Here is a 27,911-nt window from a genome sequence, read left to right as displayed (position 1 = left end):
ATGCATGCAATTGCAGTAAAGCAAACTCAACTACAATAAAATGAATATTATTGGAAGAGCTGAAACGAAATTGACACAACAATCTGGAACCAGCCCGGATGTCGATGTCACTGATTAGATTATCGGAGAATAAAATCTCCCGGACTTTAATGCGCCTGCTACAACATCGCTAATGAAGTAGAAGCATTCAGATTTTGTACACAACTCCTATTAAACTGTTAAACAACAATATCTTGACTCAAACTTGGAGGTAGCTAAAAAAGAAACATTAGAGATTTAGAATATTTCATATACACTATATCAATTTGAGGGAACCTGGAATCCTTGTTTTAAAGGCAAGAGTAGTTGTTAACTATGTGGCTAAAAAGTAAAAACCTTAGACCAATGCTTTGATTTTGCCAACCCTATGTGCTGATGTGACAGCCACAAAGAAAGCACCTTTCCAGGAAAGGTGTTGTAAGAAGACTTTATGCATGGATTTGAACTGAAAACCAATGAGACGTGAAAGTACAATGTTTAGGTCCCAGGAGGGAGATGGTCTACGTACTGGAGATAAAAAAAAATGTGAGCCTTCTAAGAAGTCCTTAACTACGGGAATTTTGTAAAAAAAAGGTTTGTGAAAGATGTCTGTAGGCAGTGATAGCTGCTAAAGGAGCCTTAATAGATGAGAAATGTAAATCAGACTTAGCAAAATGAAGCAAAAAGGGTAGCAATGATTCCTCTGATCAGAGTCAGAACACCAAATACAAAATCTGTTCTATTTTAAAGAGTAAGAGGCTCTTATAGATTAACGTTTAGTATCTTTTAGAATTGGGATCCAGAGGGGTTAGATTTTCTTTTACCATTCCAGTAAAACCAATTGTAGGGAACGTGCTGGACTTTGGAGGTGTTAGATTTACTATGCCCAGTCCAGTATAATCAACAGTAGAAAGAGGCATACAAAGCCCTGCAGAAACGAAGGACCAGCACAGATCAACAAACAAATGACCTTTCACCAACTGACTAGACACCTGCTATCCGCCTCCCTCTTCCTCGCAGACATCACCCCGCCGGATCGACCGATCCAACAGCAGAGGATGCTCCTTTTCCCACCTGGTGGCCAAAGCCTGGAATTACCTTCCCCTGCACCTCAGGAAAGCCACATTGCTCCAGGAATTCAGGAGAGGACTCAAAGCATGGCTGTTCGAAAAAGCAGAGCACCACGAAGCAGCTGGCAACTCCAGCGCCTTGAGACACTCACTGGTGATTTGCCGTGCTTTATAAATCCTGATTGATTGATTAAGGAGGGGTTAAATTTACCACTCCAACTTAAGTCTAAAAATTAGCGAAATTGTAAAATTCTGGAGGGATTAATTTACAATTCCCATTCCTGTCTAAGCAACAGAAAGTGGTGGACTGTGAAGGGTTTAAGTTTAATATTCCCTCCCCAAACTAATCAACAGCAGGAAAACTGCTGGAGTTTGGAGGGATGACATATAATATTCCAACCCAAATACATTTTTACAAAAGCTTCAAAAACAAAATAACAGAAAATTATTAAATGGTACCATATATAAACAAATTAACACTACATAAGTACACAAAAACACAGAACAAATAATATCTACAATGTTTATTTTAAAATATTATGTAAACGCAATAAAATTAAAAAAATAATACATTTTGCAATCATTAAAACACCTACAAGTAAATGAATAAGTATTTCATTTAAAACAAATAATCAACATAAAAATCGAACCATTAAAAATATATAATTAAATATTATGAACATTACAAAACTATTATAACTTCAATAACTTTCCACCCTATCCCCCCACCAACCAAATAACAGACTACTAAAATAGTTATAATTAATACACATTAAAATATATATAAATAAAAAATGAAAGTTAATAACATAAAATAACAATTAACCAATTAAACAATTCACATAATTAACTATCAATTAAATTATTTTAAAAGTAAAGTATATTTTTATTAATTCTAATTTAACTAACTTCCCACTCTATTTCCCAACAAACCCAACAACCCACAACTAATATGTAAATTAACAAAAATATAACAATTGAAATATACAATAAAATTTGTATTTTGCACCTACATACATAATAACAATTACACAAAAAGAAATTACATGCTTACAATTCAATTAAACATTTAATTTACAATCCAAATAATCTAAATTAAATTTAAATTAATTATAATTAACTTCTGACCCTATTCCCCAAAAAAACAAAAACCCACTACTACTTTATTATTTACTAATTAAATATAAAGTAAAACAATTAAAGTCTTAAAATTCCATTATATAATTTAAAAAATAAACAATTATGCTATCAATTCTACTACATAAATTGAATATACTTACTTAACCACATTAATAAAAAAATATATTTCTTAGAACTATACATTATTAAAAACAATATTCTAAAGAATTATATTATATAAAAAAAACGTTGATATTCTGTTACACAATATCTTTGTAGTCATACTATTTTAGACACTATATTCTTGCCAAACAATCTTTTAAATCTCATATATGTGTCATTCACTACATTGGCAAGCCACAGTATGGTTGGTATGGCTGTCTTTGAATGATTTCAGTTCTGTACCAGCCTTTTTCCTGAATTACCTGGAGCCATCAAAGGGCATGTCCATGAGAAAGACACTTGCATATCACCAGAAAACTCAATTGACCTCACCTAGGCAAGGCTTTTAGGCCAGACGCTGGTGCCAATACTTCTGTCAATACAGCCAGTCATTTCCGGGCCAACCCAGAGCGGGTGCTCTGCAGCATCCTGGTCATCATGGTCTAGGTTTAAGAGACCACAAAATCCTCTCAGAGCAATGGCAAAATATCACTCTTTATATTCAGCAAGGCTTCTGTGTTCCAGCCAAGTAAGCAAACTGTGTTGATTTATCGAAGTGCTAGACAGATTGAAGAGAACAGTCTCTTCCCAAAAGCATCATTTTTTTTTGGTTTCCCTGTGGGGTACTGGCCTTAAAAGAACCCATATTGATCTTACAGTTTAAGGCTCGGGGGCTCAGACTCTCCAGTGTTGAATGCTTCATTAGAAAGTCCAGATCACCAGGTCTATGTTGTTGAGCTACAGGCCGATTGACTGGCATGCATGATTATGCACTTAGCCCATGTTGCCATGAAGGCATATAATGGCTTCATTAAACAGTAGCAGTTGCTCAGATTAAGTAGGCCCAGGTGTGCAATTTCTGTCTGCATGTTTGATTAAGTTTCAACGGTAGGCAGCTGTAGTTATTGCCGCGGCTGCCCTTCAAACCGCCATTGCAAATAAAGCACTTTCCTCAAGACCATCAAACACAAACAGTGATGTGATGTGAGGAAATCTTGCAATAAGTCTAACCCCCGACAATCGCTCTGGGTCGCATTCCAACTCATCATTCTTTTGCCCAGCATTCCACCTCAGTTTGGATCCCTGCTCAAATAGGAACAGTCCAGAGTGAACTACCAGGCCAGGTTCTCCTGGAACCGGAACACAAGAAAACCAAGACCGGTTTTGCCCTGATTCAGACTCATTCATTGGGTGTAGCTTGGTTCCAGTGTCACACTGAGCATAGGACTCATGTCTGGGCATACCCTAAGCAGCATAATGCATCACATAAGACACATAAAAAGTAATGGGAGGAATGATGGCAATATGTCTAACCACTGGCAACTGCTCTGTGGATCATTCTTACCCATTGTTCTTTCGCCCACCATTCCACCTGAGTTTGGACCCCGCCATATGTAAAGCTCCTAACAAAGCTTCTGTCTAGAGTAGCACAATGGGTGAAAATCCAGCCCAGGCGATTGCCAGAGGCTGTGATTAATTCAAGCATTCCTTCCATCATCTTGTTGTTGCAGTTTAAGCCCTAAATGTGATGGGTATGCCCAGATGTGGGTTCCATGATCAAATTGCCATAGGAATCAAGCTATACCTCACTGATGAGACCTAAGTAAGTTGAAACCGGTCTGGGTTTGTTTGTGGCCCCTTCTGGAGTGGGCCTCATCTGGCCGTTCTGGAAGGATTGTTCCCGTAAGGAGCAGGGTCGGAACTGATTTGCATATGATATGGCAGGCCTTGGTCTAGAGTGGTATGGTCCGTATAAAAAGATGGACTGGAATGCGTCTCCGAGCAATTGTCAGTGACTAAGATTAATTCAAGCATTCCATTCATCACCTTGTTGTAAGCCTTGACATGGGTCTTGTGTTCACTGTGCTATAGGACTCATACTAAACCTCATTGATGAGACCTAATTAGGTTGAAAACAGCCTAGGAGTTATTTGGGATCCCTTCTGGAGGGGGCCACGCCTGCCAGTTTGGAACAACTGTCTTCAAGTGGAGCAGGTGCGATACTGATTGGCATCAAGCAGGTCTTTGTCTAGAATGGCAAAAAATGGGTGGAAAATGATGAAATAGAAAGCGCCCCAAGCGAATGAGAGTGGCTGAAATTAAGGTGATGGATGCGTTTCATCCATCACCTTATGGTTGTTGCTGTTTTCCTTTTCTCAGTAGGTGGCCAGTATGGTGAATCTAGCTCAGTTTCGGGGGACAGCTCGTTGGTGTTCTTTAAGTCCAGATATAGTGCATCATTAGCACAGTGAGGGGGAAGCATTCTGTGCCTTACCCATCACCATCACTGTCTTGGAGGGCATATGGTTCTTCTTGGATGTAAACAAAGCATTTTCTGCTGGTAATAACACTAAGACCACCATCTGTTACCTTAATTCTCAGCATAGCTTGTTGTTTTTAGAGGTGACATCATTCCCTGACATACTATAAAACAATTTTGAAATGATTGGAAGACTGACAAGGGACTGGAGTGATGTTCTGGATCCATGTCAAAGGGAGCGCAGAAAGAAAGGAACTGATGTCAACACGCAAAGGTGTGCATATATGCGCCTCTACTCTGTCACTTCCAGGAGGCATAGATTTATTACAGAGCCATTTAGTGCACTGCTTAACAATTCTCCGATCAGGTCTGATGCCTGGGGATATTCTCAAGGTGAGGAGTCTGCGGTTAGAAGAATCCCCCAAAAAATTCCCAGATACTGCTTGGCCCTTCTACACTCACGTAAGTCGTAACAACTAAACGTCATGTCTATCACCCATTACTGTACCTATAAACAACAGCAGCCCACCCAGAACAGTCATGGAATAACTGAGGGCATCTGTCACATGCCACTGGCCACCAAAGGACTTTAATTTAGACCACTGCAATTCCCAACTAACGGCATACTGCGACCGCTTCTTAACTTCTCACAATGACATTTATACAAGGGTTGACTGTAACAAAGTCCACCCCAACAAATCTGATCATTTTGTGCTCCAGCTTGCACCTGCTCATCACCATAAACAAAAATCTCAGAATGAAGAATCTTGTGTGATAACCAACTAAGTGGACGCTAATCATAAGAAATATCATAAAGAGACCTGCAGAGCTGATAAAAGTAGCAAGCTTACCAAAAACTATAAACTGTGCACCTATCTCTTAGACTTTTTTACCCATCACACTGCTAAGCGCTGCATCCCAAAATATAACCGCACCTTGGTGGTCATCACGCACAGCATGGAAACACTTTCTACATAGGATCAAAATAAAGACAATAACCTTCCACTCACACATCCTACACACTATAACGTGCCCATGCCACAACAAAGAAGGCAAAATAAGATACAAACTGTGGGCACTCATCCTTTTAAGTCATCCTATCAACAGTAACAATTCATTAACCAACCTGAATCCACCTCTTACCAGTATTACTCGCAATGGCAACCCAGTGGACATGCCCAGATGAAGGAGCTCATCTTCCAGCAAACTGAAGGATCACTGTCTACGAGCCGGACTTCACAGGCCACCCATCACTCTCAACATCCCAGATGTTGGGAGGGGACATATGAACATATTTTCCGGCCTGGTGTGTTATAATATTATGACTGGACTGGCCGAGTGGATGGATCTCAGCTGTCTCAAGCTGAATGCTGAGAAAGCCAAGGTGCTGTGGTGGGGAAACAGCCCTTTAGCTGGTCTTCGGCTTAGTGGCCGGATGCTCTGGGTTCTGCTCCAGTTCCGAAACAAGCTATGAAAAATCTCGGCATCTGGTTTGATACTAACCTTACTTTTGATAAAGCTGTAGTCCAGGCCCTGATCTCTTCAAGGCTGGATTACTGCAATGTACTCTATCTAGGTGGCACTCGTTGCAGACTACAAAAACTTCAAAGGGTGCAGAATGTGGCTGCTCGTCTGCTATTGAACATCATAGACACTCCCTGATGGCCCAGGCTCTTGCTAAGTTTCATTGGTTCATTGGTTACCACTGATGAAGAGAGTGGCATTCAAAGCTCTCTGTTTTTGCCCAAAATCTTGATGGGAAAAAGTCCTTATTGCCCTAGCAGAAGTCTCAGATCTACTGATGCGGCATTAACAATAATTCCTAGAGTGAAGAAAACACGCCCGGGGGTGGGGGAGGCCGTTCTTTCAGGTTCTTGGCCCCTAAATTGTGGAATTCTTTGCTGCTTGATCTGAGACAGGAAAAACTGGATGGAATCTGTCTTCCGGAAATTAAAGGCCTGGCTCTTTCAGGCCAATGTAGATTAGAGCACTGCAGTTTCAGTTTTCTGGTTTCTTAGTGAGTGAGCCCTCAGCGTGGGGACACTCCAATTAGAGTAACCAGGTGCTTTAAAAAACCTTTAACATTAACATATATTATCAGCCCCCTGTGTTTTGGAGCTAGCATGGTCACACCATAGAAATAATTTCCAAATTGGCTATGACGCCACCAAGAATAGTCATCTACATTTTAAACCTTTCAGGAGAGGAAACAACTTCTTCAAAAAATGGTGAAAGAGCCGGTGCTGCCCAAGTCCAATCATAATGAGGGATTTCATTCAAGGTCTCTGTGGTGAGAAAGAAATCAGTGGAATTGCACCCTGTCCTAAACCTCAACAAACTATAAAGAAAGAATGTTTCAGTATTGTTTCTCGTCCTGACATCCTACAAACAGGAGGCCACTGACTTTCATATTCTAATCCCCCCCCCCCCCAAGCACAGGAATTTCGTCATGTTCATTGTCAGCATTTTCAGTTCAAGGCACAGCCTTTTAGTCTTCGTTCTGCCCCAGTATCATTACCAAATGCCAGGCCATGTGATGACACACATGCAGTGGCAAGGAGGAGGGGTGTTTCTCTTGCTAGACGACTGGGTCATCAAACTCATGTCACCCAAATAGACAAACAGAGCCCAAACAGTGAATTTCGTCATACCCTGCTAAGTGATTAGGGACTGAAGCTAAACAAGAAACAAATCAAAACTACCACCATAGTACCAGACCAAATTTCTAGGATCCTGGATCTGCATGCCCTCAAATTCTATTCTTCAAATGAAAGTGGTAACTAGATGAACTTAACACACCCACAGCTTTCAATTCACAGATATAAGCCTATGTTAGGTCTGGGTGTGGAAATGTTTTGAAAATCTACTTTTCTGAGGGACAAATTATTACAGCCTATACTTCTCCCATAAATAAATCAACTTGGCCCATCTACTCTGTACATCACTTTTATTGGTCTGCACAGAAATAATTTGTACTGTGATCAATGCACCATATTTCAAGTGCATATACAAATGTACACTACACAGTGATGTATCCTTGTATGAAAACTGATGGTACTTGTACAGCAGATGTGTAGCTGTGTCCCCTTGCACTGCATATACTTACCAGCCAGTTTAACTGTGACAGATTTCTATATGTACACAAATAGTTCCTAGCTGCAAAGTGCAGAATTGGAACTGTTATCACAATACTCCGCACAAGTCCTTCATATTGCTTTTGGTGCAGTCTGCTGCAGAGCATGAACCATACACCTACCTTCCTGCACTGCTGTGATGGGAGTTATACTAAGGTGTACATAGGGCAACACCGACACATTCTCTTCTCAAACAAGGAACATGCACAACTTGGGGAGTAAATTTCCTTGACAAGAAGATAAGTAGGACAGCAACAGATACATTCACTCACTCAAAATAAGATATATAGCACATGTAGCAGCAGTGAAATCTACACAAGCACCCAAATGTAGCACAAGCGGCAGCAGAAGTGCAAACCTCAATCACAGAGAGCAGGTTAAGAAATGAAACAAGGGAAGAAGAGCAATGTTGAAGAAAGAGCAGATATAGGAGAACTGAGACCAGGATCATTTAGGTGGAGCTCGAGAGGTATTTACAGCAAACCCTTTGGGTTCACAGCAGCCTCTTTGGGGTCCTTGCTTGGGTCACACCTAGCATACATACCTTGGTTCAGTGACATGAAGGCTCAAAACTCTCTCCAGGTCTCTCGAACAGCCAGAGGCTACTGACACAAAAGAAGTTTATTGATGTCTCAGCTACCAGGATCTAGAGTTCCAGTGTTACCTGGGCAGTTGATGGGACTAAATAGGTCTGTGGGGGGGCAGAGGAGGGAGTACAAAGATTTACAACACAGACCAACACACTGCACAAATAGCAGGAAGTCACACATTCTTCCCTTCCTGCCTTTAAGACCCAGCCATTGAAAATAGGCTGAATAATGATTTTCGAATACAATGGATCCCACCCTGAGCAGTGATTTTGTACTTCAAAAATTTAGGCAGCTGGATCTGCAAATACCCTGCATAAACATCCCTGTCACTATACCACTGCACAATAGAAAGCTTTGCACAGACAACAAAAGAGTAAACAAAGTCATTAAAAGCGGAAGCATAATAAGAATACAGTATTTTCTGCTTCTGAGCATGGAGACCCTTTAGCATACATCCCACCAGTCAGTGCCATGGAGTAAAGAAGCTGAGGCAGATGTGGCACTTTCTCTTCAAACAATGCACATCATTGGACAGAAGCAATTTGGGGTAGGTTGCTGTACAAACACATGCAGTGTAGCATAGGAACTGGTTGAGTCTTAAATGCTGCTAGGCGCAGTGTGTGAAAGGGAGCTGTTTTTCCTAGATCTGCTTAAACAGTGCTGTCTGCAACAAAGGCATCCCATTTCTGGATACAACAAGTGGCTGGGTCAGAGGTCATTACTTTTAGAGTACTCAATGGGGACACTAGTAATCATATGAGTCAATGGTCACCATATTATGTAGATGCATTAACCTATTGAGTAGTTCTGAAGATTTAAGTTGAATTTCTGCAAGTGATCAGGAAAGTATGCCCCCTTCCTCCTCCTCCTCTTCAATCCACTACACCCCCACAAATGCCAAGGTTGATGCTTTTTAAGGTAATCGGGGAATAATAAACTCTGACAGTCAAATGAGTTCATAATTTTGTACAAAGTGTAACACCTTTCCCTAAATAACCAAACCCATGTCAGTATGGGTTGAGAATCCTATAGTTAACATGTGTCATCACAACTTAAGTGCATTGTTTCAAGATAGTTATTTGGTTAAATTGGGGAGCCCTGGATTCACTACAAGATGAAATGACTGGAACATTTAACAGGTTATTACTCCCAGTATGCCAGTACAGCATGCGTGTGCGTATAGTATATTTACCCATGGCAGTACCTTACTGTGTACGCCTTTTTATTGCCTCTCTCTGCAAGCCCATTTGCTTTGCCACTAAAGAGGGTTAATTTGATATGGGGTACCATTCCACCCAGATGAAACCTTCAAATCATTTTGGGATAGACATTGTGAATATGTGAGCACCATGATTGATTTTGGGCATGCTAACTACTTACACCCAGGATGGTAACATGTGTTGTACCTCATTAAGGGTCTTATTTAGAACTCGGAAGAGCGGTTACGGATATCCTGTCCGCCGAAATCTAAATCCCGTAGGACATAATGGGATTTAGATTTCAGCAGACGGGATATCTGTCACCGTTGTGACAGAGTAACCCCTCTACCAAGTTCTAAATCAGGCCCTAAGTTATTTGATAGTATATGTTCTCAGTTTTGTCCTTTCTGTAGATTCTACATTTAGAAAATTGTTGGATTGGAAAGGAGGGTCTTTTAGGCACCGTTACATCAGGGTAAAGGTTGAAAATGTGCCTAAGACTTGCACTTTAGAGATGCCTTGAAAGGGCACAGATAGAAAGAAGGGTTATAATCTGCAATTTTCATAATAGTTGCATTCAGAGACTGCATTATCATGCTAGCTCTTCCATCCCACCACTAGCCCAAACGGGTTACAACACTAAGGTGATACGTTTTCTGGATTTGCTCTCTAGAACATGGCCAGGTAACAGGATTTCTAGTCCACTTTGTGCCAAAGGCTTCATCAATTTGCCAGCCTGAGACAGAAATCTAGTTTGAATGAAACCTCCCTGAATCTTACTGAGCAATACTTGGGTGAGGTGCATTCTAGGTAACAATCAGTCGCATCAGATATCATAGTGAGAATTAGTGGACTCCAAAACAGTCTATCATCATGGAAGGATACACTCAAAAAAACACTAGGAGGCCAAGAATGATTTTATATATTTTAAAATCAGAAACCTTTCCTAGTGCATACAATATGAATTGTAACTATTAAGAAAATCAACAAAATAGGGGCAATTTTTATCAGAAGGGTGAACAACAAAAAATATTGTAAAATGTTGGTGACACATAAACCCTCCTGGGTCCCTTGCACCAGAAAAAGGGGCATAATTTCAGATATAAAGATGGTTTATGCTCTTATACCTCTTCTGAACAATAAATCTGATGTTTGGTAAAGTAACAGTGTCTGCTGCTCTACATTATGTTAGTAGGCAAGCAGATAAGCCCACCGAGGGAAACTTCAATGAAACAGTGTTCATTATTTAAAAAGAGTCAATGGAAAAAGGAGTCTGATCAGTAACATAAAAACATGAATACATTTGATCACACTAAACTATCACATTGCAATGAATAATAACATGAAATATGTACATTCATAGCAGCCTATATGACTCAAAAAGTGGGATCCTTGAAAAAAACACATATGATAATCATAACAAAGGGTCTGCTTTGGAGTTTAGCAGATGGGTTACTCAGTCACAAAAGTGGTGGATATCCTGTCTCCCTTATTACAAGTGCCATAGGATATAATGCACTTGTCATAAGTGGACAGGATATCCAGCATGTTTGTGACTGAGTAATCTGACTGTCAAACTCTTAACCAGACACTAGGTACATACAGCTGGTGTCCTTCTCCACTGGCATTCCACATACCCCGAGCCTCTGATGCACTTGTCCATCACAGACTGGGAGTATACGTGGAACAGCGCAATGAATGTGTAAGCACTGTAACATCTGGTCTCCATTTCACCAGCGCACCGGGGGTCTTGACAGATGTTCCATTTGATCAGAGCTGTGAAGGGCCCCATGGTAGCAAAGAGCTCTGGACAGAGGCCCCAAGGAAGTGAATTGAGGAGTAGAAGACAAATAACATAGGAGGGAGCTAGGGGCAGTGGAATAAGGGATACATGGTAACAAAGACTAAAGGGAGGGGGCAAAAAGCAGGAATGAGAGGCCCTCATCCTCCATTCTCTTACCAGAGAATGGTGGAAGTGTGTAGTCCTGCTCCATCCAGCCGTTGCAGCTTCTCTCTGGTGCGTTTCATACTCTGAGGAAGTACAGCAACATCAGTCTGCCAGTGCAGTTAATCCCAGAGTCAACAGAAGCTCTGTGCTTACCCCTGAGCCAGTCACAGCCCAGAGTGTAGAAATGAGCTTCTGGACAATCACAAGCCATCACTCATTCCTTGCACTGGTGTACCAATAGCTTGATAGGCAGTGAGCGCAACAACTCAACTGGAATGTGGAATTACCTAACGTCTTGTTACAATGGACAAAAGAGTCTTTAAAACATCTTACCCGTGAAGGAAATCAATGTGTTAGGGGTCAGGCAATAAAATTAAGACATCCCACGGGATGATGTCATCCTCCATCGCTCTTGTGCCTCAGGGCAACCTCAAGATGCATCCTCTCCCAGAGCAACAGGTCTTTAAATGGTGACAACTGGCAAGGCATTGGGACAACATTGTTTCTGTGGTTCCTCAAACAATACGTGTTCTTGGCTGGGGTCAGGACCCGATCTAAAAAAATACTCAATTCCACACCACAACCCTGCGTCTATTCGCTTCAGGGAAGCACTTCTCCAACATCATTCTACCACATAGCTTTGGTCATTAGAAGAGACATATCTTCACATCAACATCTTGGACTTAAGGGTCATGAGATTTGCTCTTGAAGACTTTCTATCCCAGATTGCCAATCAGTGTGCCCTTATAAGAACAGTCAACACAATAACCCTTTATTTCATAAAGTATAAAGGCAGAACAAAGTCACAGATTCTATCACAGAAATATCAAAATCACTGGCTTCTGCTCTGCAATATAGAGTCAATGCCGGAGCATGTACTGGGGCTTCAAAAGGCAATGGTGGACACTTTGAGTAGAAGTACTTAAAATTACCACGGAAGCAAGAAATTAATTATCTGAAGCTAATCTTCAGATGGGGGCACCCACCATCGAATTGTTGCCACGTTCCACTTTCCACAAGCAGGTGATGCTGTCTGCAGACTCGATGGGACCCTCTTTTAACTTTCAGTTCAGGAATGTTCACATATACCTTTCTTGCGGTCTTACTCATCCTGAAAATTCTCCAAAAACTAAAGAGAAAGCCATGCAAAGTGATCTTGCTACCCCATGCTTTGGCCAGGCAAATTATACAGATTTGTGTGCTCTATCACTGTGGACATTCCAGTTTGAGTAAAAAAAATAACTTTATCTATTGACGAAAAACCACACTCAGGTTTTGCACCACAACCCTCAATTGCTTGACATGTCTGCTTGGCTGCTACAGACTAAGAATTATGATCATCCTTAACAGTCTTCCTGACTGTCCTTTCTACTGCACCTGGCTTATCTACCTGTGCTCTTTTGGCTGCAGTCTTGAGATATCTCACTTATGAAAAGCTCCTTTGAGCGGGTCCACTATGTGAACGTTGTCAAGAAAAAAGCTATGTTTTTAGCCTATACCTCGGAAGAAGCAAGCATAAAAGTTACTAACCCTTAACTACAGCTCTCCAACTATGGTACATTTCATAGATTCACAGGTGTGACTATTCCCCGATGTCAGTACTGGAATCTTCAGTGGATAATGTTAACATAGCAGCAACCCATATAAAACATCCAAAGCAGTATTATGACCCGATCTCCAGCCAATGAAGTAAAAGCAATAAGGCTTCAATTCCCCAGAAAATCTGAGCTGCCAAGATTTTTTTACAGCTTGTCAACATACAGCAAAGTAGAAGAGCGTCATTAATGGGGAAGTCGCATTTTCTTCTTTAACATGCAAGTACTTTATGAAAGCGCTAATTACAATGTGTTCACTCTACCCAGCGCTTTCTTGTAAATTCATGTCAAAAGACAACTGCTCTTTCATCCGGTGAGCTTTTAAACCCTCAAATTCCATCCAATAGAGCTGCTCAGGATTTCAATGGTGAGGACAATCATGCAATGTAATGTGGAAATGTAAAGGAGCTTGTGCTGATTTCTATGGTAGCATTCCGTCTAAAACAAGCAAGAAAAAGACAAGTTTTTTGTTTTGTTTTACAGAAGTGGAATAGTTGATTAAAGTCTCAACGGACCGCTAGAGACTTCCAAATCTTCCCTGCGATGACAGGGAATGCACAGCTACCTGCCCAAGCGCGGCACACCCTGACAAATACTAGAAGATGTGCATCCAAAGACCTGAGATTGTGGCCTGTGAAATCAAGATGAAACTTTTGCTGCAGCTAGGTCTGCCCAAATGATGGTAAGCTCATAATACCATGACACAGATTTGAAAATTACCCATTTAGCAACTGAGAGACAATGAAGATATTTCAGGGGGCTTGGGGCACAGCAATGTTTGGGAAACTGAAGCACCTGGCATGCAGCCAAGTTTTGGATGTGCAGAAGACTCTGTAATATATATATGGTCAGATGTACTAGGCTGTTTACCGGTTGTAAGCCCTGTAATTCAGTAAATTAGCTTTTTTAAATGTACCGAACAGATTTTGCGACTTGGGAAACTTTTTGAATTGCAAAATATGTTTAGAAATGTTGACTGATTCTGTATTTGGGAGGGCTGTGTTTTGGAGATCCTTCCAAATACTAAAATTGGTATCTTATGTATCAAAGGTTTGCAACTGTAATTCTAGTTGCAAACCACTGATAAGTTATCGACTTACAAGTTGGAGAGGTAACTAATTTTCTAAAGGAAAAGGGTCCCTTACAAGCCACCATACCTGTCCTTGCAGCCAGTTTAAGGGGATTACAATGTTTGGCCTGCCTACTTGAATAATCATTAGACAAGTTATTCTGGGAGTCTCTTCGAATCGTTATTTTACAAACCAACCTATTAGAACATAGGCCAGTTCCAAATAATTTAGTGCTTGCAGGCAGTTGGTCACAAATTGCTAATGCTTTTTTCTGACCTTTTAGTACATATGGCCGATAATGTAGAGAGGCCAGGAAGAAGAAATTGCAATAGCTGAGATAACGGAGGGTCGACTGCTAGCTCATGCATGTGGGAAGGGAGACTGGGAAGAATTGTAGAAAGTTTCAGCAGAAAAAAGTGGATAGGAAGAAGGTTTGCTTACATCAGCAGACCAGGAGAGATCCTGATCAATATGGATCTAAGGAAACCAGAACTGATGCTAAGCCTAAGTGAGTAGGCCTACTTGGGTGAGTTGAGGGCAAAGACTAGAGGACCTTGGTTTTGGCACTGCTTAATTTAATGGAGTTAAAGCTTTTCCAACCTCTGAAAATGAAGAAACATTAAACTCTCCTTTATGGTGATTAATGTGAACCCCTGCCCTGAGTTTCCCAGCTACATGCATATCTGGATCCCTGGCAATGATTTTGATCAAGTGCGAACTTGTATTGTGCATGTGTGCCATGATCTTGACTTGTTTATGGTAATGCGGTCTTTTTAGGCCGGGAGGGGTGCACCACTCATGTGAGGTTTGCTGCTGTGTACTTAATTCACACTTGGCCTACATGGGGATTGTGTGTAGCACAGGATAGCGGCTAATACTTGTGTGGGCATCTGGGATGTATGTGTGCCCATGCTTGGGACATTACATGAAGGCCTGTGGGTTTCATTTTGTAAGCCCAGGGCCTGGAAAAAACTAATGAAGGTGAGGACTGCAATTCTAGGACAGGAGAAGTGGATTGCTAAAATCCTGAGGGCTGGGGTAGTGACACACTGGAGGAAGGCGAACAGGACATTCTCTGTGCACATCAAAGGCCTCTTTAATTCCAGGACATTACTTGTCATTGAGGCCTGGGCTCACTGCCAGGGAGACTGTGAGTCTGATAAGGTTGGCACTGTAGGACCAGGGAATCTGGATACAGGGGGATGGTTAGAACTTTTGTAAGGCATATTTCAATGGAGTCTGTAATCCCTGGTTAATCCTTTGGTCTGTGTTGTGGGTCAATCAGAATTGGAGCTACCCCTGCTGTGGTAGACTGTCCCTTTGACAATGAAAAAAGGGCAGAGGAGAGGAGAGGGCACTTCAAAAGAGTCAACATGCACAACCCAAATTTCAAAGGCCAGGTCACCAAATCACATCTGTGTCTGGATTTGGACCACAAAGGTGAGATTTTAGTACATATGGCCTATAATGTAGATCACAAAATGTGTTCAGAAGCAGAAATAAAATTGGGAACACTCTGAGCTGCTGCAACCAGGACTGAGGAACAATATTTGCCAGTCTCCAAACTCAGTGGAGACCATCTCCCAGAAACGCAAGAACACTTGCCTAGTGCCTGGAGCACCAGCCTTCTGCTTGCCTACCAAGACCAATGTGCAGAGGAGGAGAGAGCCAGGAGCGAGCTAAGCCCAGCAGGGATCCTGTTTACTGGATCCCAGTGAGCAGAATGCAAAGCTCCAGGTCTATTTGGGACGATGTTGAAGAGAGCGGTCTGCCCTCTTGTGAAAGTCAGTAACAAAGCCAGACTTTGTTGAGCATCACTGGTGTGGGCAGCTCCCATATGGTCGCGTCAAGAGAACTGGCTTGGAGCAGGGGGAGGAGGTGACGCGTGGGACGGTGCCTTTTCCAGCATGCTAGCCCTGAGAGGATTTTAGTGTAGTTTACTGTGCTGTATTATACTTTGTGTCGGTAATAAATACCGATTTTCTTACTAAAGCCAAGTATTTTATCTGGACAATCAGAATGTTGGGATCACTTAGGGTATTTTGAGTATTGAGCCTTTGGGTACCTTGTGCCTATGTCCACCTCAAGATCCTTGGACTGCTCGACCCATGCTACCACATACGGCCAAGTGCTAAAGCGGTAGTACTTGGTTCAGTTACTCAGAACCCATAATAAGTAGAGCCAAGCAACAGCAGGAATATAAGGCCACAAGGTTCACAGTTGAGCCCAGTAACCCCTGTTTGCCCAAAGACTCTGTGTTCCTGGATGTTGTCAATTTGCATGTCATCTGTGTAACACATAAATCTAGGACTGAAAAAAGGATGAAGTGAATTAACGGATGCACATAGATGTTTCCTTAAGAAAGGGATTTTAATTCTGAGCAAAAAGTGGCTACATTTATTGCTTGGGCTCCAATGAAAAGAAAAGACTCGATCCAGGTCCATACAATGCCACGAATCCTTGTCCTCTTGAGACTGTGTGAATAGCTATAGATAAATCTAGAAGCACCAAGGCAGAAGATCTACCTTGCTGTCCCAGTAGTTATAATTCATCAAAGATTGAAAGCAGAACAGACTCTGTGCTTTGAGATGGCTAAAAATGGACTGTGCAGCATCCAGAGGTGATCTGCCAGTTGATAGTTTTCTAAAAGGTCTAATGGAAAGGGTAGCAAGGAAATGGGGCTCCAGGACATGGATGAATGGGTCTACGATATGTGAAGCTTAAGCTGCCATCTCATTATTAGCAGATCTCATTTAGTAATTTATTTACCTGTTGCACATTACGCTAAAATGATACCTTCCAGCTGTCTCATACTGTTTGGTGATCCTTAAACAAACAGTGATGAAATAAAAACTGTAGGGGAATTTTTCAAATATGGACAAATGCAGCAAGCGGTGTTCCAAGTGAGGAATAGGCCTAGTTCATTCTGTTACTTAGCTGCCTAACACGTTTACATATAGTACTTCCAACTGAATCTTTAGCTTTCTTTTACTGTTTTCTATCAGGAAATGCTAATCTGATCAGAGATTCACACCTGTCATCTCTGAGATGTCTTCAATAGCTTGCAAAGAGGAAGACTCTACAGCAATGCTCTGCCCTGTGTCTCAATACTAAATTGAAAGAATGCTCATACCAAGAACACGGATTGAGTTGAAACCCGTGGTAGGCTACTGCTCTGACAGTCAGGACTGGGCTGGCCTCCCTCTGACTACCGCTAACGTGTACTCTCATAACGCTTGCTATCCCTTTCAAACCCTTTAATCTTCAGATACAAAGACCAAATGTTTACAGATTTGCTTGATGGAGTGCTGACTTTGCTGACCCAGGCAGTAAATCCACAGATAAGTGCTGTGACACATTCTCTGGTGGGAACAAAGGTACTGGAGGTGTCGCGCCGTGGCCGCGAGCACGGGCCGCTGCGGCGCAACTCCTAGAGACCGCGGCAGGCCGCGGGGGAAGCCGCGGCTCGGTTCAAGGGTCGCGGCACCCGCCGCAGCCCTTTTCTCCGGCCGCGGATTCCAGGGCAAGCGCGGCAGGACCGGAGACCCCGAATCGGGTCACGGTCCTTGCCGCGCTCAGCGCGTAAGGTATAAAAAGCGCACATTGGATTCCCGGGACCCCCTCCTTTCCACCACTTACCTGTCACGCAGTCAAAAGCCGTATGCCCGCACATGATTAGTTTTTATGCATGCTTTTCCCCTTCCCAGCATGCTGTTCACTTCCTCTCTTCCCTGCATGCATTGTTTCTCTTTTCTCAGGCGCATGTTTTCTATTTTAAGTTATGACCTTTTCCCCAATCCAAGATGGTGTTTTCCACTTCCTGTCTAAGGGTATATAAGGGGAATCTATCTTCCTTCTCATTGCGTTGCAACACTCCTGTGGTGATAGTCACGCTCCGGCTCGTTTCCTCTTGTGGCGCCAGTTGTTCTTGATCTGTCTTCCGTCTCCAGAATTCCTGAATTCCAGAATCTTAAGTCCTAACGTCCTTGTGTCCTCCTTCTGTTTCAGGGAGTTCCTGTTGGAGGTTTTTTACCCTTTTGGGGGTTTTTCCTCTGGGACTCCTTCTGGAGGGCACGGACTGTAGTGGCTTACTATTGTCAAACAGCACCGTGGCTACCGGAAGGGGTCGCCCCTACCTCGGCCAGAGCAGGACTTGCAGGAACAGGGGCCGCTCACCACCTCTCTCCTTAACCTCGACGGTAAGCTCAGAGTGAATCGTGACAGGAGGAGGTCCTTAAGGGCTAGGAATGTCAGATTGTGAAGGATCTAGCTGTGATATTGGCCAAGATGCTGAACAATGCAGAACTGTTGGCTGTCTGTATTAAACAGGTGGTGATAGTTGGTCATGGTAATTCTCCATTATGTGTTTCAAAGACTTTTCATCAGCTGGGGACCTCATGGATGGTATTGTCATTGTTGAAGATGATGAAGTTGTCATAGATAAGGTTACAAAAGTTGTAACTGTCGACAAAATAGTGTTTTACAGATCACAGACCTCTAGTAGAAATTCTTTCTGGTAAAAGGGTGAAACGTTCAACAGCGAGGATCGCAAGGTTATCTGCCAAGCTGTTAGAATTCACTTTTACAGTAGAATACATACCTGGTGGGAAAAACAGGAGGGCGGATTGTTTATCTAGGCTTCCCATTGATGATAATGATGAACAAGAATGGGAAACGGAAATTGAAGAAATTTTCATTGCCTGTGAGTCTGAAAGCACTGTTCCGTTAGATGAAAGTGATTGGGTGAAAGCAGTACAGGATGACAGGACTCTTTGTGAAGTGATGCGTTTGGTCAAATCAGGTTGGCCCAAGGAGAGGTGTCTACCACCCGAACTACAATCATATTGGAAAGTATATGATGAGCTATCTATTGAAGGGGATAAATTGGTCAGAGGCAAAAGGTTGGTTCCACCAGAAAGTGTAAGGAGAAGTCTGATTGCGGCTTCCCATGTGGGTCATTTGGGGTCTACAATCACCAAAAGAAAATTAAGATCCGAATTTTGGTGGCCCAAAATGGATACTGAAATTGAAGACTATGTAAAGAGTTGCACAAGATGTTGTACCAGTGACAAGGTGTTGATCACGGAAGGATCTTCTGAGACTTTCGTTCCTTCTCCTGCAAGGGCCTGGCAAAAACTCGGTCTTGACTTTTTGGGTCCCTTTTATATTTTGCCCCCGGACATGAGATACTTTGTTGTTATTATCGATCATTTATCCAGGTGGGTGGAAGTTGAGCCTGTTAGATTTCCCACTACTCGTCTAGTAATAGAATGTCTTAAAAAGATATTTAGTCGTGAGGGCTTTCCTGAACAAATTCTAACGGACAATGGTGTTCAATTTGTCTCAGCCGAGATGCTTCAGTTTCTGAAAAAGTGTGGTGTGAAACATATCAGGACACCTCTTTACCATCCACAAAGTAACGGCATGGTCGAACGATTCAATCGAGTGTTAGTAGACTGTATTCAAGCCGCATATAGAAATCATCTGTCCATTGTTCAAGCTATTAAGGATTTGGTTTGGTCTTATCGCACCACACCTCACTCTGCCACGGGGAAAACTCCTTTTGAACTCATGAGAGGGAGGGTGGCATCTACGGAGTTGTGCCCTTTTTGGATGGTAAAGTTATTCCATGCAGGTTGTGATCTTAAGGAACTTTTGGCAGGTTGCTGAGTGTAATTCCAATGTCAGTGGTTTAAAAAGGGGAACTGGTGAAGGCATCAAGGGAAGTAAACTAAAGGTTGGTGATTGGGTGAGGGTGAAAAATCCGGTGCTAGTTAAGAAGGGATTTTCTAAGTTTAAGGATGCTCAGCAAATACGTGAAGTGCGAAAGAATGCCGTCAGGCTGGCTGATGGAAGCTGGTGGAACAATTCTCGCATAGCTTTGGATCCTGTTGCACAAGATTATTCTGATGTCTCTATCACTGGCAGTGAATTTACACCAGGCATCAATGGAGAACACAAATGTAGGAAAAGCGCCAGAACTTGTCAAACACCAAAGAAGTTTCGAGACTTTGTTATGTCATAATTTATTTTTTGTTGTGTAATTTATCTCTTGCGTGGTCTCATAATTTATGTCATTTGAATTAATTTTAAGAAAAAAGGGAAGATAGATGTGGTGACTGCTTTGTATTATGTCCTCGCGGAGGCATAGAACAGTGTGGCATCATTGATATGATGTCACGCTGTTCTGTGTTCCTCGGTGCGGCAGTTGCTTCTCTCTGTGCCCCTTTTCGGAGACGTTTCCTCTCTGCCTTTCCGATGCTATTAAATTAAGAAGAAAGAATACGTGTCTTCGTGAATTAATTTCCCCTTCACTTCAAGCTTATTACCCACACTAGAGTTGTGTGCTTTTGAGACAGGCTCTGGGGGTTTCAAGGTAGGGGGGTCAATAGAGTCTCTGAACATGAGGCTCTAACTAGCTCCAACTTGCGTTGTTTGGTCTTGGCAGGAGGCACATTTTTAGCAAATACAGCACCTGAAAAAATTCACTCTAGATATGCACAAGTTCTTGCCTCTCTATTACTCAATGTTTCTGAATGAAGCTTTCGTAGATTTTACATCTTCTCACCACATGTCCACCAAAACATAGTCCGTATTTCTTGTGGGGCCATCATGGTAGATCTTCCTAGTCCCATAGGACTGGCAAAGTTTTAATAACGCTCCAGGTTTTAGAAAAGTGTGAGCGATCTGGACAGAGTTCCAACGGCTCAGCCAGCCAGATACCAAAAGGGGCTGAAATACTGCATTCATTCTGTGGATCATACTAAAGAACAGAACTGAATACCAACATAAAAACCAAAACTGCAGATCTGAAGAGAATAGAGGAGCTCTGAAGATTGCCTTGCTCTCAGAGCCAATGCTGTAGAAAATCTGAGCAGCTCAGCCTCTATGGGGATTTGGAGCGAAGTAATTTCACCTAACTGCCCAGAATTCAGGGTAACTTAAGGAAATGAATGGACTACATATAGTCTACAGCAGTTTCAATGAGGCAGTTTTAAAGAGTTTGAGACACTGCTATTTTAACATTGAATACTGAGGAGTACCGGCTTGATAGCATGGGATATTTAAACGTGAGTGTCTAGGAAAGATATTGCTTATGTTGACAATTTTACTATCCTGACTACTGCTCTGGAGGATTTCTAGTAGCCATTAAACAAAAGGTGTGTTTATGGAGCTATTTCTGGGTATAAACTGAACCTCGAAAAGACTCTGGTATTAGCTAATATTTCTCCTTCTCTGGATGACAGACAATGGGTCGGATCGGCCACCTACTAGGGGGTAAAAATCCCCCTGAAAATGGAGGAGGTGATCAAGCTCAATTATAGCGCACTCTCTAGCAGCATTCTGGAGATATTTAGCAAGTGGCATTGCCTACACACTGGCCTGACTGGACAATGTAACTTAATGAAAATGATCATCCTCCCTCGCTATTTATATCTGTTCCGGTGTATACCTCTGTACTTAGCTAAGGGATTATTCACAAAATTCATCTGAGGTTATAAAAAGACCAGGGCTAGCATACGTTTGTTGCAGAGGCCACGATTGGAGGGTGGACTTTTGTTACATGATCTTTTAGCATACTTTTTAGAGGCATTTATGTCCTGATTAGTTAAGGTGTTAGGGTGTGAATCATGGAGGCTTGGATGGCTGTTTCCAGAAAATCTTCCCTGGGGGGCGGACATCACACCACACAGTGCCATGATTGAGGAGGACTCGATTTAAGAAGCTTAGGGTCTTTGAGTCTATCTGGGCTTTTCTGAAAACCCGGATTTCGGGGACTTCACTATTGAATCTATATTCCTACTTGGTGTATAATCCCAACTTCCTTTGATATGTCCACAAAACCTTTAATGATTGCTGGCAGGTATCCGATTTACTTACATTGGAATCCTTTTTTGAGGGTGATTGTTTTCTCCCCTTCGAGACCTTATCCCAGTGATATTCTCTTCCAGGCTCAGGTTTTTTTCATTACCTACAAATCCGGCACTTCATCAGAGGTTTGAAGGTCTCAGCTGTCGACTGTTCCGTGAATGCCTTTCTCGAATACTTACGACGTGGTCCATCGAAGAAGAGCATCAGTCCTGCTTATAAAATGATTCTGGCAGTGGAGTTCTTACAACTGCCAGATATCTCTCAGACTTATGGCTGATAGGTGGAACCAACATCTCAGGGTCCTAGTTACCCCGGATGAAATAAGATGTACAATTGTCTTTACACATACAGTCCTGAATGTCTCTCGGTTTAAAGCTCAACAGTTTACATTTATTAATTACTTCTACTATAGTCTGTATCATTTATCTATTGTGAATCTGAGCCAGGACTCTAAGTGTTTCCGATGTTCTGAGGACCTGGCTAACTCAGTCCATATATTCCCCACTTATCCATCTATTTTGTATTATTGGCAATCAGTTTTAGGTAGGCTGAATCTACTCTGTTCGACCGTTCAAACGTGGGATTCTAAATTAATCATATTGGATCGCTTTCCTGTTATACCCAACCATTTAAGTGATATTTGTTTTTTGCTATCACTCTAGCTTGACTGATTCTGGCATGCCATTAGTTATTGGTTTAGGCTCACAACCCAATGATTTGGTGGCATGAATATATCAATACTGGCCTTTTTGAGTGCTTGATTATAGACAATGACGAGCAGCGCATTCAGCTTAGGAACGTTTGGGAGCCATTCAGGGGTGTCTTGTACAAATTTAGTGTGGTCATGATCTCCCACCCCTTTATTCTGAATTATCACTGTTTTTCTTTCCTCCAGTCCCATCCTATTTGCTATTTGAATTATCCAGCTACACCCTTGTGATTGTCATATTTTTCAATTTTTGCTCTGCTATTGATGGTCTTCCATTGTGTTATTGTGTTGTTATTGTGTTTTATTTATGATATCAATGAAAAAGAGTATCTAGAAAAGATCCAATATTGACCAACAGCACATACAAAAGAGTGCTGCAGGGATTTAGTGCTCATCACAATGTTTCATCTCCTCTGTCCCAAACCTTCCCTGCACTTGTGTGGCCGTAGTCTCTTTATGGGAAGAGGGAGGCTATAATGGGCTTAGACAAGGCCAGGGTGAGAGAGGCTGCATGGAGAGGTTATTATGCAAATGGAGGAGACAGCAAATTACCCAAATGACAGAGCAGGGCAGGATAGCACAATTCAAGAAGAAACAGCAAGTTCAGTACCATCTGGACACAGATGAGGGCACATTTTTTCATTTGCTCTGAAGGTATCAATAGCTTTCCATCACAAGTGAGGGAGATATATTAAATATATGAATATAAAACAGCCAAGAACAGATACAGGAAAACAATAATAGTAGGAGGAATATAAGACCAGAATCTCAAGTCGGTGTGTTGCCTTCACAGCATCAACTTCACCAGGCTCAAAAAGGGGAAGGAGAGGACAAAGTGTCAGATATTCTTCTCTTGCTGTGCTCCTAAGGTCTGGAACTTCCTACGCACCCACATATGCCAAGCTCAGTCACTGCTGGTCTTGAAGAAGGAACTGAAGGCCCTCTTCAAACAGTACCTCACTCACTGGTAGTCTCTGGCTCATGGGACCAAACTGCTAATCTCCCTTGTTCTGCCTGTATTTCATACCACATCCCCATTCACTGTACCCCTCACACAACACCACCTTTGTAAAGCACTTTGTTGTTTCGTACCTAGATTAGCACTATAAAAAACAAGCACACTTGAAGAAAACAACGTAAGGTTTGTCTGTTACGAACAGGCAGTAAAAAACAAACAGTCTGAATTGGCAAGCAATCTTTATTTCTCTATTCTTTGTTATATGCTACTTCATTTAACCAGAGAACTGGAAAGAAAGTAATAGAAATTGTAAAGCCATATAAAGACTTACCGGGGCTAAAGAGAACTATAGCTTTAAGGTATGCATATTCATATCCATCAATATCAAGTTTAGCCATACTATTGCAGAACTCCTGAAGTTTCCAGATGTGCTCCATTACTTGTTTTACTCGGTCCCCAGAAAGCTTGTCTATAAAAGAGAAAACAGTATTCCAAAAAAGTGGTTTCAAGAAATACTGGCTTTAAAAGAAAGGGTACTCTGATTTCCCAGCACTCAGCATTTTCAGCCATAACCTAGAAACCCAACATTAATCTTACATGTCTTACATGCCATTTCAGCATATGACATCAGAGCTAACCAAAATACATGCTTCCTTTTTCCCCAAGAGTAATGTTGATACGAAATTCAGAATAGTGAATTCATTTCCTGTAAAATGTTCCTGGACTATGGGAACAAGACTGGATCTGAAAATCTCAGCATAACTTGCAGAGGAAGACAGTGCTCTTAGCGCCAAATCTAATTTCTTCACTACATTTCTGGAGTCACCTTTGCTCATTAACTTCAGAATTGTTTTCATTTTCCTTCAACATAAATGAAAGAAGAGATCCTCGAGCAATCATAACATTGTTTTCAAACAATAAAGGTAGGAGAACAATGATACATTTACTGAAAAAATGATGTGTTTACCAGAAAGAGCACTACTGGTGTGCAGAGCCAGCCAAGCACAGAGAAAGATATCAGGTCTTTAGTGAGCCTGTTTTTCAGTGATAATCAGGGTTAGTGACAATTATTGGGGCCACAATTATTTGATAAGACGGATCAAGCACAAGTGCCCTTGGATTCAAATCAGGGTGAATCCAGTGGTGGCAAAGCTAACATCTAGTACTCTGATTGAAGGTTTTTTGTGCTTCCTAGGGTATTTGAGACTTGCTTTGTTCTGTGCAACTCAGACCACCGGAGGACTGTAGGGAGCCAGCACTAGTGACTTTTCTCACATGGCCCATTCTGGAGTGGCACCTGTAAAGGGGTTGGACCTAAGAAAAGCAAGATGCTAGGGGCTTCCTCACTTCTTAAGAGCCAGACGTGGCATTTGGAAACATGGCGCACTTCATAAGGTGTAGTGGGTTTGACAGAGTATCAGCTACCCTACTTGATGGGCTTCCTGGACAGGAAGAACTTTGAAGAGGGTATTTACCAATGCATTATTAACAGAAGTGGTGGACTGCCAACTGGTTTCCAATGTACCAGAAAAGCTGACATACGGGGATAGACTCCTTTTGTGAGTACTGCAAGTGCTGCATCACACTTCTGAAGAGTATTCTATTACAATTCTGATGACGTGGCTCCACTGTTGTGAGGCGAAGGGAGGGCAAAGAGGAGCTCGAACCCCCTAGACATGCCACAACAGTAGATGCTGAGTGTTTTTGAAAGACTGTGGATTGATCTGCTGGGTAATGATGTGCTGACTGTGAAAGCAACAAAGGAAACTAAAAAAAATATATTTGCAAATTGATTTATTGTCTGTTGCCCTTTAGATTGTGTCCTGGCTACAGAAGGTGGGCTTTGGGATGGGAGACACAAGGAAATGGAAGGAACCTCCATGGTTTTTATCAAGGAGGGCTATTCAGCAGCAATGGGATTAAACAGTGTTTCTTTTGTGTAGGCGATTGTGGTGACTTTAGAACTTTACTTCAGGATATTTAATTCTACTGGCTGTTGCTAGTCATGATTTGGAGCAGCTGTTTTTAGGTGTTCTCAGTTAAGGTGGTTTGTAGAGAAGATCTTTCTTGAATGCTTCTTTTCTCTTCCCCATATTCTCTGCGTGCAGTGAGGGGATGCAGAGATATAATTTTTAACCTATTTGTAACATTATTATATGTCATTTTCTGAGTCATGGGAACTTTGGATTCTCAACATGCCAGACTGAAAGTGTCACACTACAAAAAACGTTTTGTTTACACAAATTGATTTCCATTACTTTTGTGTGAATCAGTACATTAAAAACAAAATGTCATTCATCCATACGAAACACTTTTATTTTGTGAATCAGAAACTTTTCAACAGCAAATAGGTTTGTACATCTGGGCCTTAGTGGTCAGCTCGCTGGTAAGCTCAGGAAGTTGGCACCTTATCCCATTACAGCTCACAGCCTGTCAAACTCACGAAATAACATGTGCCCCAGGAATCAAGACAAACGTACTGGAGCATACTCTCTCTGCCTTCACCTCTATGAGTACATAATGAGTCATTCCATCATGGTGACCTCTTTTTCAACTTTTCAAGTGATATCTGCTCATGTACGTCGGTACTCCGCCCAATGACTCTGCCCACTGATGCGGATGGACAGCACTCACTCAGATGTCACTCAGATGTCTTAAGCTGCGGCCTCCCACCCTGGATACCTCCAGGACTGCAGAGTGGGGTAGGTCACTGGCAGTGTTCCGGGCTAGATGCTGCAAGTATTTTTGCCTAAAACACTTTCCTGACGTTTGACACATTGCTGAGGACAGCTTCGACCAAGAGTTTGCTTTCTGTTCATCCTTCAGTCATACCGCTCAATGCGCGGTGACCTCTGCAAGACCTAAGGAACATAGCTTTGAGTGGACATCACTGGGTGCGCTGATGTACTGTACATGTTAAATAAATGTCATGTCTGTGGTTGTGAATGTTAATTTATACAATCCTATTGCCAACATTAATGAAGCTAAACTATTTCATTTATATTCACTAAGTGTAGCTCACTATTGTTCACTTGTTTTATGTATACTTGCCGAATGTTGGCTCTTCAGGCTGCACTTCACATTTGTATACTGCACTTGTTAACCTGCCTCCGCACTATTAGGTGGAGATTTGGATACTGACAATGCAAATCTGTATCGTCTTGCTGTCTTTTTGTCTTTCAGGTCGAAAATATGCCCATGTAATTGGCTGACATAAGGAACGGCTTCTACCACACTTTGGTGGTTGTTTGGATTGGGCACTTGATTTAATTGGACTTCTGTCCCAATCCCCAGTAGATTAGACTTTGAACGGTTCTGACGAACTGCCTGGATCATCCATGATTATTTTAATTGGTAAGAGACATGTTGACCCTTTTGAGAATTAACCATTTGAACCACAAAGGAACATCATTTACGTCATTGTTTCATGTTGTTTTTAGATATGACAGGATTCATCACCCTATTTTAAAAGTTTTTAGGTGGCTTGTAGTGATTTTATACTCTGTAATTCCCTTTCCAATCTAGATATGTAGCACCCTCCTTCTAGGCTCATGATGGCTAGACAATACCTGCAAAGATCTCCGGCAAAGAGTCCCCTCGAAGGGCCCGTTGGGCATTTCAGAGCTGGCCCGATGAAGAGGTGACCGATGATGAAGCATGCCATCCAACTAGGTGGGTGAGGGCTTTTGCTTCTGAATACCCATTCTCCTCTGACCTTTACTGACCTGGGTATGATACTCACAAGATCTCCCCTTCTGTTTCCTCTGAAGAACTGCATGGTCTCTGTATACTAAGCTTTTTCTTTGCCATCAGAGCTGACTGTGAATGGCTCCTAGGTATAATCATATTAGCTGAGATGAATTCAGGACCAGTTATACAAAGTCTACTTCTTGCGTACTTGCTTCTTAAAGTGGCAATAAAGGATATCTATTTATTTAAGGGATCAAGCTGCCAAGTGTGAATGACTCTAGGAACTGTTTGGCTGACAATCAATAGTGTTGACTGATTTATCCCAATTACAGGTGCTACAAGAACTGATGATCAATCCTTAAAAATATGTTCATGGAACACCAGGGGATTGAGCCTAAAAGTAGCAGACCAGAATGCTGTACACTACTGGAACACATTTCAAATAATAATGCTCGAAAAAACGTGGGGTCTACAATCAATTCCACTACCTGGGTACCTTGCATTTGATAAACCAGCA

At 41.9% G+C, this 27,911-nt stretch overlaps 1 protein-coding gene across 1 annotated transcript in view; it reads right to left on the bottom strand.

The window, feature by feature from the left end:
* Positions 1–27,911, bottom strand: part of NR2C2 (nuclear receptor subfamily 2 group C member 2) — a 418,562-nt gene that overhangs the window by 69,647 nt on the left and 321,004 nt on the right. The window contains exon 12 of the mRNA XM_069206302.1: positions 24,036–24,173. Within this exon, the coding sequence (XP_069062403.1) occupies positions 24,036–24,173 (138 nt within the window). The remainder of the gene's footprint in view (positions 1–24,035; positions 24,174–27,911) is intronic.

The sequence above is a fragment of the Pleurodeles waltl genome, chromosome 9 (genome assembly GCF_031143425.1).
Source record: "Pleurodeles waltl isolate 20211129_DDA chromosome 9, aPleWal1.hap1.20221129, whole genome shotgun sequence".
Taxonomy (NCBI): domain Eukaryota; kingdom Metazoa; phylum Chordata; class Amphibia; order Caudata; family Salamandridae; genus Pleurodeles; species Pleurodeles waltl.
The sequence above is the reverse complement of the archived record's forward strand: the minus strand, read 5'-3'. Positions and strand labels throughout refer to the sequence as shown.